This window comes from Theropithecus gelada, chromosome 8 (genome assembly GCF_003255815.1).
Source record: "Theropithecus gelada isolate Dixy chromosome 8, Tgel_1.0, whole genome shotgun sequence".
Lineage (NCBI taxonomy): Eukaryota > Metazoa > Chordata > Mammalia > Primates > Cercopithecidae > Theropithecus > Theropithecus gelada.
Window position 1 is genome coordinate 96726180 of NC_037676.1, and position 12953 is coordinate 96739132.

The 12953-nt window shown below is 36.6% G+C and overlaps 1 protein-coding gene across 2 annotated transcripts in view; it reads right to left on the minus strand.

Annotated features, from left to right (window-relative positions):
- Window positions 1-272: 272 nt before the first annotated feature.
- The window catches only part of RAD54B (RAD54 homolog B), a 99832-nt gene continuing 87151 nt past the window's right edge, over window positions 273-12953 (minus strand). Inside the window, exons 12-15 of one of the 2 annotated variants that reach the window (XM_025393996.1) lie at window positions 8421-8682; window positions 6845-6911; window positions 6459-6656; window positions 273-702 (exon numbers count right to left, since the gene is read on the minus strand). In XM_025393996.1, coding sequence (XP_025249781.1) covers window positions 485-702; window positions 6459-6656; window positions 6845-6911; window positions 8421-8682 — 745 coding nt within the window. In that variant the 3' untranslated portion in view covers window positions 273-484. The remainder of the gene's footprint in view (window positions 703-6458; window positions 6657-6844; window positions 6912-8420; window positions 8683-12953) is intronic. The other variant, XM_025393998.1, reaches the window with a different exon arrangement.

Sequence of the window (12953 nt, forward strand, 5' to 3'; positions counted from 1 at the left end):
AATAACTTTTCTTACTCAAACTGCCCTGCAGCAACTATTACATCCAACATCTTTAGCATTTGCAATCCTAGCCTCTCATTCTCTTTCTCCTTTGAGCTACATTTTAAACTTACCAAGTTTTTCAGTTGTTTCAAACATCTGTCTAATATTTCTAATCAGATTAGTTTTCCCAAAGACAGAGACTAAGTATTTTTACCTTTTTATATTCCTCATAACAATTTCTCAGTAAATACTTAATGAAAGTATATTAATCAAGGAATTATTAACAATTATACAATGATAGAAGCACATCTTTAATTTTTCATTTAAACGTTTAATATTTACAAAAACTTAAACCACTCAATTTTGACTGTTGTATCAAAAGTGATATATTTTGCAACACATATTGTAATTTAAATAATTCTATTAATTTTCAAATAGTACATTTAATTACCATACTAATTTTCAAAAGAAGAGCAATGGAATGTCATGAAGTAATCTTTCATTATGTGCCAGTAGCTTGAGTGGTTATATTCTGAAAAATGAATGACACATTTTCTGTTATTCTTTCAAGAAAAGGATCTGTAAGATTTAAATGATCTCCAGAAAAATGTTTCCATTGCTTCAGCTGGGACATAGAAAGAGGTTTCAGGGAGTTAGATTTCTGGTGATGTGGACCAAGTTGACAATCTCTAGAGACAATGAATTTTTCCAACGAATCACCTGCAATAAGTAAAACAATGAGAAAATCCTTAGGCAAGCCAATATCCTACTAAATACAATACTTTTTTGTTTCATGATACTTCGTTTATGTGATTTATTACATTTGATCACCATGGTTCAAGTTAAGACAAATTCATTCATTCTTTTTACAAACATTTATAAATTATTTACTATGTCCTGAGTTAAACAGTAAAGGTAAAATGATGAAGAAACACAGGCATGGTCTCTGACTTAAAGGACCTTACAGTCTAGTGGGAGAGATATATATTAAATAAATAATCATCCAAAAAAATGTATTACAAGTTCAAAATCCCTTGCCTAAAACCTGTGGGGCCAGATATGTTTCCAAATTCAGAATATAATTCGAACAATCTGGGTCAGCATTCCATAATGAAACTTATCGACATTCTGTAGCAAGTCACAGTCTTACAAAATGAGTTAAATAAAAACTATCGATAAACTCACATCAATTTAGGTAAGGTTGCCGGGCGCGGTGGCTCAAGCCTGTAATCCCAGCACTTTGGGAGGCCGAGGCGGGTGGATCATGAGGTCAGGAGATCGAGACCATCCTGGCTAACACGATGAAACCCCGTCTCTACTAAAAAATACAAAAAAAACTAGCCGGGCGAGGTGGCGGGCGCCTGTAGTCCCAGCTACTCCGGAGGCTGAGGCAGGAGAATGGCGTAAACCCGGGAGACGGAGCTTGCAGTGAGCTGAGATCCGGCCACTGCACTCCAGCCTGGGTGACAGAGCGAGACTCCGTCTCAAAAAAAAAAAAAAAAAAAAAAAAAAATTTAGGTAAGGTTTTGCCACAAATAATTTTGTCACAAATTTATGAAGAAAAAAAAATCTTTTGAGCTTTCTAGATTTCAGAATTGAAGATAACGGACTGTGGAGCTGCACAGAGGTAAGGGTATGAAGGAAAGATACAGGGAACTACCTTACATATGACAAGAGAAGTTGACTTGGTCTGGAAGGTAAGTGAAAGGCACCCTGAGGAAATGTTCTATTAAGATCTGAAAGATGAGGAGGAAAGAACTAGATGGGGAAGAAAGATAAAGCATTCCACAATAAGCACGTTAAAAAGCTATGAAAAGGAAGGGGCACTGGCATAGTCAAGCAATTGATAGGAGCCTATGCAATTAGAGCCTATAGAGTAAAAGCAAAGAATAATGCAAGAGAAGTTAAGTAATGCAAGGTGATGCAAGTATTCAAGGGCTGGATTATGCAAAACATGAATGGCAGAGGCCAGCCGTTATTCACCAAATCCATTTCTCTTTCCTCCAGGGCACTTAGTCACCTTTCCCAGCCTCCCTTACAGTTAGAAACTGCCACTGTGTCTGGCCTATGGAATGCAGCTATGTCACTTCCAGATCTGAACTATAAACATACTTCAAACTGAACAATTTTCTACTTTATCTCTTCTCTCATTGCTGGCTGGCAGATGCAGGGGAACCCAGCAGAGGACTCTAAGGTCCAAAGGGATGGAAGAGCTCCAAGTGGAAGAACCCTGGATCACAAAATTACCTTAGGAAAGGCTGTCCACTAAATGCCCACAATGACCTGTTACACAAATGAGAAACATATTTCTATTGTGTTAGACCATTGTGCTTTTTTAGTTCCTTGTTACAGCATTTAGACTGCCCTAACTTAGTATCTATCCTAAGAGCAACAGGAAGCTATTGGAGGTTTTACTTTTTTAACCTTTTAATTATGGGAAATTTCAAATAAATATAATATATATATAGCATGTATCATTTCACTAATAAACATTTCATTCTACATTTCTAAAAGATAAACACTTCTTTGAAATTTTATCACACCTAAAAGAAAAGCCTCAAGTCATTCCTTAATATCATCAAATCCTTGTCAGTGTTCATAATCATTGAGGTTTTAAGAAAAGAGATGACAAGATTGCTTCAAAAATTAGAAGACAATAGAATAACACCTGCAAAGTACTGACCAAAAAAACCTTTGGCTAACTAAGAGCCAGTATTAGGCCCTTGTTAAAAATAAAAAATGAAAAGACAGTAGAAATAAATAAAAATACCTTAATAATTATAAATGCAAACAAACTAAATATTCTCACTAAAATAAAATATCAGACTGGACAAAAAATAAAATCTAGCTTTATGCTGTTGACAATAGATACCTAAAACATAAGAACATGGACAGATTTAAGGTAAACAGATGGGAAAAAATAGACCAGACAAATCCTAACGATAAGAAAGCTAGTTTAATATGTTAAGACAAAATGATACAAAAGGCATTAGGGATAAGGCAATCACTATATAACAATAAAATAGAGAAACCATAATGAAAAGCAAATTTCACAAGGAAGATATAAAATATATGAAGCAGAAAATGATAAAAATAACAATAGTTTTGTCTAATCCACCATCATAGTTTCATATTTTAATATATTTATTTGAATAATAGATATATCTAACAAAAAATTAGGTTGTTAATGTTTTAAATGGGCAAACAATATAAAGAGATGGTTCACATAAAGGAAGTATGGTTCTTAAACTTAGGAAAAGCTCAGCTTCATTCATAATAAGAGAATAGCATATTAAAACTATACCAATATATTATTTTCTTACTATCAGATTGGCAAAAATACAAGCATTTGATAATCCACTAACCTGGCAAGGCTATGGGAAAATAGACATTCTAGTGTATTTCTGGGGGTGTGTAAATTGACACAACATCCAACAAAGGGCATTTTGGTAGTATCTATCAAAATTACAAATGTATATATTCTCTGACTCAGCAATACTAAAAATTTACCTTACAGGTATACTTGAAGATATTCAAAATGATACATGAATAAAATACACACCTATGGGAAATAACCTAATTGTACATCTGTGGATGATATGGTTTGGCTCTGTGTCCCCACCCAAATCTCATCTTGTAGCTCCCATAACTCCCACGTGTTGTGGGAGGGACCCAGTGGGAGATGATTGAATCATGGGGGCAGGTCTTTCCTGTGCTGTTCTTGTGATAATGAATGGGTCTCATAAGATCTGAAGGTTTTAAAAATGGGAGTTACCCTGCACAAGCTCTCTTTTTGCCTGCCACCATCCATGTAAGATGTGACTTGCTCTTCCTTGCCTTCTGCCATGATTGTGAGGCCTCCCCAGCTATGTGGAACTGTGAGTCCAATTAAACCTCTTTTTTTTGTAAACTGCCCAGTCTCAGGCATGTCTTTATCAGCAGTGTGAAAACAGACTAATATAGTGGGGGATAGATAAATTATGATATATCTATACACTGGAAGATTATATAGCTGAGGAAAAAAAAGAATGAGGAAACTCTGTAACAATACAGAAAGATCTCAAGATACGCTATTGAGTGAAAAAAGGTACAGAAATATACGTATAACATGCTATAATTTATTGGGAGGAAAACTGGGCAAGAATATATATGTAGAGTGGCTTATATATGCATACATATATATCTGGAAGAATACACAAAAAAACTAATAGTGGTGGTTTCTTTTGATGTAGAAGGCTAAAAATTAGGGAGATAAGGGTAGAGTGGTAGGAAGAGTTTTCACCATGCACATTTTATATTTTTAAATAATTGAGTCATGTAAATGTATTACCAATTCAAAAGTTAAATTAGTCATTTTTGAAATCTATAAAAGAAAAAATGGATTATATAACAAAATCTGGCTAATATGACAGAATTCTGCACTAGGCAATTGAGAGGATATACATGATTTCCATGCACAAAAGAAACATTTACAAAAAATGACCACATCCTAGACCATACCCCAAGTCTCTATAATTACCAAAGAATCCGTATCATGGATTCTATTTCTGACTACAGAGCATCAGCAAGAATTTGGTAACAAAAACTAAAATACATTTTAAAGCATACTTTTAAATAACTCATAAGTCAAAGAAGAAATCATAACAAAAAACAAAATATTTAGAAATGAATAATGAAAGACTGTATATCAAAATTATGGGCAGCTTAGAGAAAAATGTATAGTCTTAAATATCCACTTCTTTGAAGAGAAGACTGAAAAATCATTAAGCTAAGTATTAACCTTAATTATTAGAAAAAGAACATTAGAGTAAATACAAGGAAAAAGGAGAAGAGAAATTATTAAAACAGGAAAAAATTTAATAGGGAGGATAAAGTGTTAATACTTTTAATAACCAAAATGGTTATGAAGAAAGAGAAAATCTGAAAACATTTCTCTGAAGTTTAAATTCTACCCACTAAAAAATAAAAATGTATACATATTTTAGCTACTATAAATATTATATATTGTTATAATTATATATTGTGCATGATTATATTTATTATATTTAGTTATTAGTTATATATTTATATATAAATATGACACATAACTAATAAATATAATCATATATAATTTATATGACAAATAACTAATAAACTAATAAGCTTCTATTGTACCTAAAGAGAAATATTTATATAAAGAAACATTTACATAAAAAAGAAACATCAGCCGGGCGCGGTGGCTCAAGCCTGTAATCCCAGCACTTTGGGAGGCCGAGACGGGCGGATCACGAGGTCAGGAGATCGAGACCATCCTGGCTAACACGGTGAAACCCCGTCTCTACTAAAAAATACAAAAAAACTAGCCGGGCGAGGTGGCGGGCGCCTGTAGTCCCAGCTACTCGGGAGGCTGAGGCAGGAGAATGGCGTGAACCCGGGAGGCAGAGCTTGCAGTGAGCTGAGATCTGGCCACTGCACTCCAGCCTGGGTGACAGAGCAAGACTCCGTCTCAAAAAAAAAAAAAAAAAAGAAACATCTATATAAAATATATTTTATGTTTACATAAAATCTAAATTCTTCCATCTCAGTCTTATATAGTCTAACTTCTTCAACCTATCTTAATATAATTTATCAAGTAACTTTCAACTACTAGACATTGATTGCTCAAGTCCTACTCCTGATTTAGTTCCTTTTTGAATGGTGTCTATTCTGGAGGGTAAATTTTCAGCTTTACTTAAGCAGCACTAGCAGTTACATGAAGTACTGAGAAGTACGGTGGCCCATGCTTCTGAGTGCCTCAGAAAATATGACCCCATTATGAATAAATTCTGTACAACATAAACAACAAGATTATTCTGTCAACTATATTTTTTTTGTGGAAGAGAAATAGGGATTAAAACCATTTTTCTGGCTGGACGCGGTGGCTCACACCTATTAATCCCAGCACTTTGAGAGGCTGAGGTGGGCAGATCGCTGGAGCCCAGGAGTTCGAGACTAATGTGAGCAACACGAAGAAATCTTGTCTCTACAAAAAATACAAAAATTAGCCACGTGTGGTGGTGTACACTTGTAGTCCCAGCTACTCAGGAGACTGAAGCTGGAAGATTGCTTGAACCCAGGAGGCGGAGGTTGCAGTGAGCCATGATTGCGCCACTGTACTCCAGCATGGGTGACAGAGCAACAGAGCCAGACCTTGTCTCGAAAAAAAAAAAAAAAATTCTAACTCCCAAGCCATTACATCAGGATTTGAAAGATTTTCCTAAATAAGTTCAATTTTTCACAAGTGAGTCAGAAATAAAAAGCTAAAATTGAGAGACTAAGGTTCTACTGAATATTTTCACAAATATCTCTATCTGGCAGCTGCCCTATGAGCTGAGAAAAAAATAAAACTAACATATGCAAATGGTAAATATTATAAAGTTATTCTTTAAATATTTTCAACTGCTAATGAGAAATAAATTAACTTTACTACATAGTTACAGAATTAAAATATAACTAACCTGTATGAACTTCTCCTGTACACTCACAGTCAAGCAGGTCATGAGTAACACAATCTGAACTTTCATGTAATGTGAACAAATTTTTAAGTTCTTCTACTGAAAACTGAGTATGTTCAGATGTCTTGGTGAGGTCGACAACTGCCCCACAAAGACCTTGCTTACTGATCTGCCTTTGATAGATCTTTTCTTCTATTGTACCTAAAGAGAAAACATTCATCAGATTTCCTTCAGATCTTTATGCTCATTGTTTTTGTTGGGTAAAATGTTTATTAACATACTAGTTAACAAAATAACAACATATTCCTGACACTGAAGCACAGGCTAACAAAAAATAATTTTAATTATTCAAAGGGTATACATTTTTTGTCACACTGAAGGGTTGTTACCTGTGGTGAGGAGTCTGTAAATATGTACAGGATATTTCTGACCGTCTCTCCATACTCTAGACATTGCCTATAGAAAATAAGTGAGAATTCTGAGAGTACAGTAGAAACTGATGGCCCTTTCCACATATGCAATTTGCAGAAATATGTTTTAAATAAGGAATTCTGTATTTTACATATAGCTTCAAAAAACATCCCAGGTGTGCCAAGTATGCCCTACTTCATAGCTTTTTCTTAGCAGAAAGAAAGGGATGAGTGAACACTTACCATGGTACTGTAAAATAACTACAGGGGTATCATGCAACAGTGAGAGAATACATCTTCATCAATGGGACAGTGAGTATGGACAGCAAGAATGGAAAGAACCAAGTGTAGCATGGGCTTGGTGGTTCATTCTCAGTCCAAATAGCTAAAGATTTGCCCCTGAAAAGTACCTAGGATACAAGTAATCAGCTAAGGCTCTAGGTGGATCCCTGTGGTTTAAAGATTTATCAATGATACTGTGCAATAAAGTGTTGATGTTCAAACTCTGCACATTTCAAATAAAAATCTGGCCTTCAACCAACTTCTAAGAGATCATCTCTAGGCCTTTGGAATGTCCTGTCTGATATGAGTGTCTGTTTACCGGAAGCCTTGGGCCACACTAGATAGTTTATGCTAGCAATGTGATATGGTGGGGCCTTGGGCCATGTAGTTCGATTTCTGGAGGCTAAAGACTGATTAACTAAGGTCAGTCATGCAGGTGTTCCATGTCTACAGGACTAACCCCAAACAAAATTCTGGACACCAAGACTTGGGTTAATTTCTGGTTGACAATATTCTATATGCACTGACACTCACCAATGCTGACAGAATTAAGTGTTGTCCATAAAACTCCACTGGGAGAAAACAACTGGAAGCTTGTGCCTGGTCTCTCTTGGACTCTGCCCTGGACTCAGTATCTTTTCCTTACCGATTTGAGTATCGCTTACTATAACGTAACATAACTGTGAGTATAGCTGCTTTTCTCAGTTGAGTCCTTCTAGTGAATCGTTAAACCTGAGGGTTGTCTTGGGATCCCCTAATGCACATACCAACTGCGGTGCAAACCTACAGGTAGAAAACTCAAGATACAAAAAGATGGACTGTACTCTAAAGAAAACCAAAGGCTTCTCAAATATTTTCCTAAATACGTTACTTTTATACCCTCACTGTAGCCTGTATAAACACTAATCATAGCATCCATAACACTTTATTGTCTTCACCTGATGGTCACGAACATCCTAAAGGCCCAACTCTGCAGTAAACTAGAACCTGGAGGCATACAGGTTTAGGTCTGAATCCTGGCTCTGCATCTTACAAGCTGTGGGATCTAGAATAAGCTTCCATATCTTCATCTGTAAAATGGGACTACTAATATCCATCCTTGTAGGCTTGTTAGGAAGATTAAATAGATGGAAAGCACTTAGCAGAGTGCCTCATGCAAAATAAGGGCTCTTTATGCAGCGGTTATTATATATCATCATCATCTTTGTATCCTCAATAGGCATTGTATCCTCAGGCATTCAATAATATCTATTTAATGCATAAATATTCCTACCTGAATATCAGTGGCTGGATTCCAATCAATGTCATAGAGAATTAAGTGAGATCCTCCAATAAGGTTAAGTCCTACACCACCAGCTTTTGAACTTAACAAAAAAATAAAAACAGAAGAGTGTTGACTATTAAAGCCATCAACAATCTGCTGCCTTTGAGAGATTGGTGTTTGTCCATCAAGTCTTGTATAAGCATATCCATGACGCTTACATACTTCTTGTAAAATATTCAAGGTTTGTGTATAGTTGGATACCAACACCACCCTGTCAATCAAAAAGAAAAATTCTTTAGATAAATTTAAAGGCAGCATTAGATTTTCCTAGTTGAAAGAAAATACCACAATATTATCACTGACATTGAGAGAACATGCAACAATGACCTAGTACAATTAAAACACAGGTACTCCTGCATATTCCATTTAAAGTCAATATCTAAACTTCCAGTTTTAAGATAGTATGGCAAAGACCTTTCTGCCTTCTTCATCTCTCTGAGGTTCACTCTAAAAACTGCAAGAGAATGAGCAAAATACAAAAATGAACAGAAACTAACTCTGAAGACATTTGAAAACAAAAAGCATAGTGAAGCAGTCACCTGCTTAGGAGTATACAGGTGATGCCTACATGCCCAAAGAGGGAGATTCCAATAAGAAACAAATGAAAGTTCATTTGCACCACAGAATCTTGCCAAGGTACCTTAGAAGGAAGGAGTTTAGACTGGAAGTATTAAAACATTGGTACATAGAACCCAGGCCCTGCTCCTATGTGATCAGTTGACTTTTCTTTCTCAAATAAAGTATTTATTATCTGGAGAAAATAAACCAAAGAAACTTAGACCAGGGAACTGACTGTAGAAGGCAGGAGAGCCAATGTAATGGCTTATGCCCGTAGCCCCTGCTGCTCAGGAGGCTGAAACAGGAAGATCACTTGAATCCAAGAGTTTCAGTCCAGCCTGGACAATAGAGCAAGACCCTGTCTTTAACAACAACAACAACAACAAAGTGTATTAATGAAAGTCTAGATACTGAATAAGATCCCTCTACCCTTTTCCTGTCAACTACCAGAATACCAACAACCAGGCACCCCACATGCCAGTCCAAGGAAGACATTACTAAAGGATTCATCTATGGAAATACTTAAATGATTCCACAGAAAAGATCCACAGATAGGGAGTCCCCAAATTAAAAAGCCAGCTTGCTGCCTGATTACCCAATGATGGTTATTAGTCAACGAGCCCTGCCTATCCATACAGTGTTCAATTAATGTTTTACTGCTTCACTGTTAACTGTGGACACCAAGGAACATCAGCTATTTCAAGTAAGCTTCAACATGAAAAGGAAAAATCAAAATAAACAAGAAACCTGAATTAAACAGAACAATGAAAAAAACAGAAGATAACTCTCTGAAAATAATTAATGTCCTCAAACAAGAGCTATCTATCGTTCAATGGAAGAGGATGCAATTTTTCAAAAGGAACAATCGAGAATTAGAAAAATATCTTAGAAATGTAAAATGATAGACAAAATAAAGTTTTAACACGAGAGCTTTAAGATAATAATATGAAAGTTTGCCAGGAAATACATTAAGAAGAAAAAGTGATGACCAGTAGGAGAGAAAAAAAGAATTAGAGAATCAACTCATGAGGTTCAATATCTGACTGATAGGAATTCCAAAGAAAACACGAAATTGTTTTAAGAGAGAGAAAGGATACTTCCCAGACATGGAGCCTTCAGATAAAAAGGACCTACTAAAAAGTTCGCAGATCAATTAATAAAATGAAGACTCATATTAAGGCGTATCAAGATTATAACTCAAAGTATGAAGAATGAATAAAAGTTGCTCAATGTTTGCTGAAGAAAAATAGGTCATATGCAAAAGAATCGAAATTTGAAAATCATCAGACTTCTCAAAAGCAACTCTACAAACTAGAAGACAACACGTAAAGCAATGTCTTCAAAATTCTAAGGGAATACTATTTTGATCTAGAAGTTTATGACAAGGGAAGTTGTCAGTCAAGTGCTAGGGTAGAATAAAGACAGTTTTCAGATGTGCAAGAAGACAAAAAGATTAATCTTCCATCTTTCTTAGGAAACTACTGTGAGATGTGCTCCAGCAAAATGTGAAATTCAGAAAACAGAAAACTAACACAGAAGAGGAAAAAAGTGAATTTATAAGTTAATATGATTTGGCTCTGTGTCTCCACCCAAATCTCATCTCGAATTATAATCTCCATAATCCCCATGAGTTCAGGGAGGGACCAGGTGGGAGGTGACTAAATCATGGGGGCAGTTTCCCCCATGCTGTTCTCGTGATAGTGAGTGAGTTCTCACGAGAGCTGATGGTTTTATAAGGCAGTTTTCCCTGCTCTTGCTAGCTCTCTCTTTCCTGCCAGTCTGTGAAGAAGGTCTTTGCTTTCCCTTTGCCTTCTGCCATGATTATTAAGTTACATGAGGCCTCCCCAGCCATGTGGAACTGTGAGTTAACTAAACCTCTTTCCTTTATAAATTACCCAGTCTCAGGTATTTCTTTATAGCAGTGTGAAAACGGACTAATGCATAGGTGATGGCTTTTTAAAAGTCCCAGGATGCCGGGCGTGGTGGCTCACACCTGTAATCCCAGCACTTTGGGAGGCCGAGGTGGGTGGATCACCTGAGGTCAGGAGTTTGAGACCAGCCTGGGCAACATGGTGAAACCCCATCTCTACTAAAAATAAAAAAATTAGCCAGGTGTGGTGGTACCTGCCTGTAATTCCAACTACTCGGGAGGCCGAAGCATGAGAATCACTTGAACCCAGAAAGCAGAGGTTGGAGTAAGCCGAGATCATGCCACCGCACTCCAAGGTCAGGAGACCATCCTGGCTAACATGGTAAAATCCCGTCTCAACTAAAAATACAAAAAATTAGCTGGGTGTGGTGGCGGGTGCCTGTAGTACCAGCTACTCAGGAGGCTGAGGCAGGAGAATGGCATGAACCCGAAGGCGGAGCTTGCAGTGAGCCGACATCGCGCCACTGCACTACAGCCTGGGAAACAGAGCAAGACTCCATCTCAAATAAATAAATAAATAAATAAGTCCAGGATGACAGCTGTGTAGCAAGATTAGAGATCAGTTCAAATTGTAGCAGGAAGACAGAGGACTCACAGAGGAAAGACAAAGAAAATACAGAGGTACCTAGAGACCACAGTGGTACCCAGTTATCTGCAGATCTGCTTTCCACTGTTTCAGTTACCTGCAGTCAGCCTTGCTTCAAAAATATTACACACAGTAAGGTATTTTGAGAGAAAGAGAGAATGCACATTCACATAACTTTCACTGCAGGATACTGTTATGGTTGTTCTATTTTATTATTATTGTTGTTAATCTCTTACTGTGCCTAATTTATAACTTTATCACTGGTATGTATGTACATGAAAAAACAATCCATATAGGGCTTGGTAGTATCTGTGGTTTCAGGCATGCATTCCGGGTCTTGGAATGTATTCCCAAGGATAAGATGGGGATTCCCAAGGATAAGATGGCCAAAAAGCACATTAAAAGACGCTCAATATCACTAATCATTAGAGAAATGCAAATCAAAACAATGATATACTACCTCCCACCCACTAGGATGACTATTATCAAAAAAATAGAAAGTAACAAAGATGGTAAGGAGATAGAGAAATTTGAACCCTGTGCACTGTTAGTGGAAATGAAAATGGTGCAGTCCACTATGAAAAACAGTATGGCAGTACTTCCAAATATTAAAAATAGAATTACCACATGACCCAACAATTTCACTTCTGGATTTATACCCAAAAGAATTTAAAGTGGGGTTTTGAAAAGTTATTTGTACACCCATGTTCACAGCAACATTATTCACAACAGCCAAAAAGTGGAAGCAACCCCAGTGTTCATCAAAAGATGAATGGATAAACAAAACGTGGTATATACACACAATGGGACATTGTTTAGCCTTAAAAAGGAAATTCTGACACATGCTACAACATGGATACACCTGGAGGACATTATATTAAGTGAAATTGGTCAGTAACATAAAGAAAAAAAAAACTATATGAATACACTTACATGAGGTATCTAGAACAGTCAGAGTCAGAGAGTAGAAGTTAAGGGAGGGGAAAGTAAGGAGTTGGTATTTAACAGATACAGCATTTCAGTTTTGTTTGCAAGATGCAAAGAGTTCTGAACATTGGTTGCACCAGAATGTGAATGTACTTAACACTACAGAATTATACATACAAAAATGGTTAAGATGGTAAGTCTACGTTATGTCTATTTTACCACAATTTTTTTTAAAGAAAGGGCCATCTCTTCAGATAATGTGAAGCAACAGAACAAAGACCCAGCCTATGCCACTTACGAAAGTGTAGCTTCTCCTCCAGTGAAACATGGTAGGATTTAAGTTTCTTAGGGACCCACAAGGAGTCAAAATGACCATCACACCTATAATCCCAACACTTTGGGAGGCCAAGGTAGGCAGATTGCTTGAGCTCAGGAGTTAAGAGACCAGCCTGGGCAACATGGTGAAACCCCATCTCTACAA